The 5,999-nt window shown below is 43.5% G+C and overlaps 1 protein-coding gene across 21 annotated transcripts in view; it reads left to right on the top strand.

Annotated features, from left to right (window-relative positions):
- Positions 1-903: 903 nt before the first annotated feature.
- The window catches only part of LOC119294577, a 22,756-nt gene continuing 17,660 nt past the window's right edge, over positions 904-5,999 (top strand). For 17 of the 21 annotated variants that reach the window (XR_005143475.1, XR_005143462.1, XR_005143476.1 and 14 more), the window contains exons 1-4: positions 904-1,473; positions 1,558-1,616; positions 1,991-2,163; positions 2,560-2,699. Coding sequence is in view for 1 of the 21 variants with exons in the window: in XM_037572787.1 (XP_037428684.1) it covers positions 1,232-1,473; positions 1,558-1,616; positions 1,991-2,163; positions 2,560-2,634 (549 nt within the window). In the remaining 20 variants the exon portion in view is untranslated. Of the gene's footprint in view, positions 1,474-1,557; positions 1,617-1,990; positions 2,164-2,559; positions 2,700-3,785; positions 5,947-5,999 lie in introns of those variants that run through there. The other 4 variants (XR_005143478.1, XR_005143477.1, XM_037572787.1 and 1 more) reach the window with 3 other exon arrangements.

The following is a 5,999-nucleotide window of genomic DNA, read 5'->3' as shown; positions in this document are numbered from 1 at the left end:
ACCATCGCCACTTGCTAATAAAAGGGAGAGGAAATTATATATAAATTGTAGTAGAGATATGAAAGAAGGTTTGTTTCTCCAATTTGTTTGTTTGTATAACATTTTTTTACGTCATCCGCCTCCTAGGAATTCACTATCTGATGCATTTTGCATCAAATAGTCGGGCATCGCATAGGAGGTTCGTGACAGCGAGCGCAATGGGCAAGTCCCTAATTTATAGCGGTACGCAGAGGCATTTTGTTTCAGTTTTAGGAACGTTCTAGATGGTTCCCAGTTCCTAACTGTTTTTTTTTGATTCCTTTTTTGTTCTATTTACTAGTTTTTCTGGTTTCCTGTTTTTGGTTTTCATTTTTACGGTTTTGTGTTTTATGTTTCTTTTTTTCCTTTTTGTTGTTTCATAAATTCAAAAGTTGTTTGTGTATTGAAAACAATTCAAAATTCAAAAAAATTGTTCGTGTTTTAAAACACAATGTTCATAATTTCAAATATTTCTTCATGTTTTTCAAAAGTGTTCGCAAATTCGAAACATGTTCAAATATTTCAATAAATATTCAATTTTTTTAAAAGATCAGCATTAAATTTTTTTGTCCATGGTTTTAGAAATTCCGCATGTTTGTCAAAATTTGTTTGGAATTTCGAAAATTCTTCACATTCTTTAATAAATGTTTTAAAATCCAAAAGATGTTTGTTTTTTGTTCATGTTTTCCAAAAAAAATTCGAAATTCCAAAATTTGGTTCAAAAGTTTCAATAAATAAGGTTCCCTCTTTTTTCAAATTTCGTTCACAAATTTTGGAATCAGAAGCTGCAGTATTTATTTTTTCTGACCGTTGGTACGTGGCCTCAACTTACCAAAGTTGTTCTTCACAGGATAGGAAAACCCAGCCCAGTAGCCCACGCAATCGTCCGTCTCCCCCACACGAAGCACTCCTCCGTCTCCAACACAATCCGCCGCCGCTTTCTCCTCCCATCTCCGTCTCGCACCCCGTTGCTTCCGCCGTCGGCCGATTGATGAGTGCTTCCCGAATTCTTCGTCCGCCGTCCCTCCCCGCACTCACGCACGCGTACTCCCCGCAATCTTCCTCGCTCGCCTGGTTTCTGGTTCGTGATCGATTCAGAGCGGAGCAGGGGATCCATTGATGTAAGGTTCAGCTTCCAATCCATCCAGGCCGCCGGCCAGTCCACCGAGGGGAGATTCCAAGCTGTCCACGCGAAACCCTAGACGCCGTAGGGATGGAGCATCTCCGCCCCCTCGCCCAGTTCTTGCTCGCCTCAGCTCGCGGGGATGGAGCAGGACGGCGCCGCCCGTCCCCTCGCACCAGGCCCAGGACGACGGCGCCGTGGACGGCTGGGCGCGCGACGGCACGGAGTCCCCCCTCCCTCACGGCGCCCCGGCAGAGTGCCCCGAGGCCGCAGATCCTCCTCCCCTCCGCGGCTACGTCTCCTCGGCCGCTCGTGCGCGACCCTCAACTACTGTGCGTGCCCTTCAACTCTCTGTCAGGAACCTTTGGATTGTATTGTCATTTGTTTCTGATCTGAGAATCCATGGATGCTGGCAGGCAGCGGTGGGAGGAGCCCTGCGACGACATGCTCCCGCGACCCTGCATCCGCAAGAAAGGTACTGAACAAACCACACGACCCTTGCTTTGTTAGGGCAAGCGAATTCATATGGTAGTAACGGTTAATAAGATTAGCAGCCGTGGATTCAGTGAAGTGGCTAGAGAATTTTAGAATCCAGACTGTTGCTGCTATAGATCTACTCTGCTCCGCCATTTGGTAACTAAATGGCAATGCATTATGCGGCAGCTGTTCTTCTACCGATCTGTTGCTCGATTGTGTGTGGTTGGTTAATTTACTGGGTAAACTGCACAGCTGAGTAGCATGGAATGCGCTGGGATGACCGGACAAGTCACATGTTCAGTCAGCCATTCCTGCCTGCCTATGGCTATGTGTTCCAGCGATATCCTTCTAAATTCCACTTGTTATGTGCAGCCATATGGATTGGGGATATGTACCTCGGTTTGGGTTTAAAGGGGCAATCTTTGAGCATTTGTATATCAACTATCGAGGATCTCAAGTTGACATGGACCGCGCACTATGATCAAGTGCATTCTGGTGCTATGATGATTGTGACAGAAGATGTTAGCTGCAGAAGCAATCGCTATGTAAGTGTGACGTCTCTTTTGACCCTGCTTTGTTTATTTTTCAAATCATTAATATTTCCATTGCTTTCCTTCTTACATAATTGCTCTAACCTCGAGAAATTTTGTGTTGATAAAAATTGCTAGTATATGGATCATGAAATTGTATTGAGCAGAATAGGAAAAAGGTCATTTGATTAATGGAATGGATTATGCCTTGACTCTGCTCAATACAGGTCTCAGCTGTGATAATGAAATTGTACTGAGCAGAACAGGAAAACATTTGATTAATGGAATAGATTATGCCTTAACTCTGTTCAAGATAGGTCTCAACTGTGATAATGAAATTGTACTGAGCAAAACAGGAAATATGTTATTTTTTTAATGGAATAGATTATGCCTTAACTCTGCTCGTGACAGGTCTCAGTTCCAATATTAAAAATCAGTGCACCTGAATTACAACACAATTTTTGTCATCTGGAACTGCGCTTATAAGGTGTTTGGTCTGAAAGCTACGCTCCTGAATACAATGTGATATAAAAGGTTCATGAAATCATCAGGTATGGAAATGCTTGACCGTTTTTGTAAATTACTTAGTACAATATTATCAGTTTGTTTTTTGCATTATTTCCCAGTTCTCTTGCAGTACTATTCAACAACCTATCTTCCTGCCTACTAGATAAAAGAGGGGTTTTGTTTACTTAACATGGTTGCCTGATTAACATAGTCATCGTTTCTGTTAGTTATTTTTCCCCCTACCGAAGCAACAACTTATCTTCCTACCTACCAGATATACTACTCCTTGATTGTTTAGCTCCCGGCTCAAGAAGCTTCACCATTCTTTTATATAATATTAGAAAAAAAATTGAGTTCTAACTTTGTTGAAAGACACACACAGTTCTGATGTTCTGGGGCCAATGTTCATTTCTAGAGGCAAATACTCTCGGATTTCTTAGTGAACTATAATCCCATCTAGATACCCCCCTCGATATAGCTCCCTTTATTTTCACGACACAATCTAGCATATGACGGCTCTGATTTGGATTGTGCGTGTTTCTCCAAAAACTAGGATTATATGCCTGAGAACAAACAAATAGCATTACAAACTTACCTCAAAGCCTATGGGTTGACTGAAGCTTGATAAATAGTTTCAGATGCACTATGGTCTCATAACAGTGGAAATAAACTTCAAGGGAAAGAGAACCATAAGTATAGGTGACTGCATAGTAGAAGACGTGTAATCGTGTTGCACTATACTATCTTTATAGAAGCCGACAAAATCAGGGACATCCTAAATTTGGTTTTCTGTTCTTGTCAGTTAAGAAAAGAAACATTAACTCCTGGATTATCAGTAAGGGAATATGCCTTATTAGCATACTCTTATGGTGGTTATTATTGCTCAACGTTGTGAGGAAAAAGAAGAATATTCAGATTTTTCTATTTGTGGTTATATCTTTTGGATAAACAATAGAAGGGTAAACTGCGAAGAAGAAACATAACGACCACAAGTAGTTATATCTTTATTTTGAATTAAACTAAAGTTGCCATGATAGCAATATTTTAGAATATTCTGATTTTTTCAATATTTATGGTGATTATATCTTTTGCACATTAACTCTGAAACTGAACTATTTGTGTCGGGCCAGAGAAGCGTAATTTCAATACAAACTGCAATTGCTTGGGCAAGAGAAATCAACTCAATACTACAATTTTCCATATGATGTAGTAAGAGGGGGCGTACCATTGTAAACCGATGTAGGGTGAAGGCTAGCCGCATCTTTGGCGTGTGGTCAAACCCGGCAAGCTGCAACTATGTGGAGCATCCACATTAGTGCCACCACATGCTTGCTAAAACAGTTAATATGTTCGTCCCCGTACATCGGCCACATCTTCAGCGAGCATGCTTGATGCCAAAATCGGGCAAATATTGTTGTATTGAAGATCCAGAGATGATAACCGTCATGAAAATCACTGCATGGATCGATGATATCCCACACGGTCTTGTTTGCATCAAAAGCGTGGCCCACTTTGGATAAGAATGCACCAACCATTTTGGTAATGGGCATCTCAACAGTTCTATTTGGGCCTCATTCCCCTAATACGCTAGTAATTGTCTACTTTCCTGTATTTCTCTTAGTCTCACTCCCAAACACTTCATGATCTGAGAGAGGGAATGCCAACAACTATGGCGGCAGTGTCCCCTCCGTCTGTTCATGCAACTTGAGAGGCTCTAGCGATGACGCGTGAGAGGCATCACCGTCACTAAGTTTGCCACCATCCTAGCCGCGACGACAATGCGACAGAGCATATAGTGGAGGGCATAGAAAGACAGTTGAGGGAGATGGCTCATCAGAAGAATCCACACCATGCGGATGACCAGTGTAGTAGAGAAGAGGATGAGGGGGAATTACTGGGGAAGCCCAAGGGGACAAGCCAAGTGAGGTAGCCTCAGGTGATGAACAAGGCGGGGAAGCCGCAGGTGATGACGAACTTGATAAAGAAGCCATTAGAGGTAGAATAAACTTCAATCCCTAGGAAGTAGCGAAGAGGACCAAGATTAGACATAAGAAGTCCACTATGACGAGCCTTCACAAAGGCAAATGTACTTAGAGCCATTGCCAGTGTTATCGACATATGGAAGAAGAGTTCGACCACAAGTTGAGAGGTGGACAAGTGTAGGATCATGAGCACTCGCTGAAAACTAGCCGTTGTCACCATCGAGACGAAACGTTCAAACCAGGCATGGGAGGTTTGGTTAAGGCCATAAAAAAGTGACGAAGACGACAAACCATGTCATCAAGAAGAGAATACCCAGGTGGTGGCTACATGTAGACCTCATGCAACTCAACATTAAGGAAGGCATTCCCGACATCAAGCCGAGAGACAGACCAGTGGCGAACATAAGCCACAATGAGAAGTGTGCGAAGGCCACGGGAGCAAATGCTCATTGTAGTCTTAGCCATGTTCCCGAGGAAAGCCTTGCGCCACTAGATGAGCTTTATAACACTCAAGAGGACCATCAATGTATTAACATTATAGACACACTTACAAGCAATTGGACGAGCACGAGGAGGAAGAGAAATGACATCCCACGTGTCGATGCGCACAAGAGCAACAATCTCCTCTACAATCGCATGCCGCCATTCGGGATGAACAAATGCGTCATGATAAGAAGTCGTCTCGAGAAAAGCGGCGCCAGAATAACCATAGTGGTCAATAGGCGGAAGCGAGAGCTCGAAAGCCATAAGTAGGCTGAGCTGGAGGCGATGCATTGCCAACAGGAGAGGACATTGTAGTAGAGGGAGATGGCTCGTCAGAAGGATCCATAACACGTGGACCACAAGTGTAGTGAAGAAGATGATGAAGGGGAATCATCAGGGAAGCCTCATGGACGAGCCACGTGAGGTAGCCTCAAGTAATGAACGAGGTGGGGAAGCCGCACGTGACGGTGTGTGGGGTCTATAGCAGTAGTACGGGAGGACACGCTGGGATAGGTGGGCGAGGGCAATAAATGAGTGATAAGTGTATCGGGAAAATTGAGGGAAGCATCCTCAATTAGGGGCGGGGGGCGGCGAAGCAGAGGATGGACGTGCATAAAAAGGATGAGACTCAATGAGAAGTCACATCTCGAGAAATGCGCATCCGATGACTGACAGGATCCCAACACTGACAGCCCTTGTGCTCATCACTGTAACCTAAGAAGACATTCAACAGATTGACCAGACAGTTTGGTGCGTGAAGAACGTAGCAAACACAACCAAACAAAGTGTTTAGTACTCCATCCGTCCGAAAATACTTGTCAGAGAAATGGATGCATCTAGACATACTATAGTTCTAGATACATCCATTTTTATCCATTG

The sequence above is a fragment of the Triticum dicoccoides genome, chromosome 4B (assembly GCF_002162155.2).
Source record: "Triticum dicoccoides isolate Atlit2015 ecotype Zavitan chromosome 4B, WEW_v2.0, whole genome shotgun sequence".
In the NCBI taxonomy this organism is placed as follows: domain Eukaryota; kingdom Viridiplantae; phylum Streptophyta; class Magnoliopsida; order Poales; family Poaceae; genus Triticum; species Triticum dicoccoides.
This window is presented reverse-complemented; position numbering and strand designations above follow the sequence as displayed.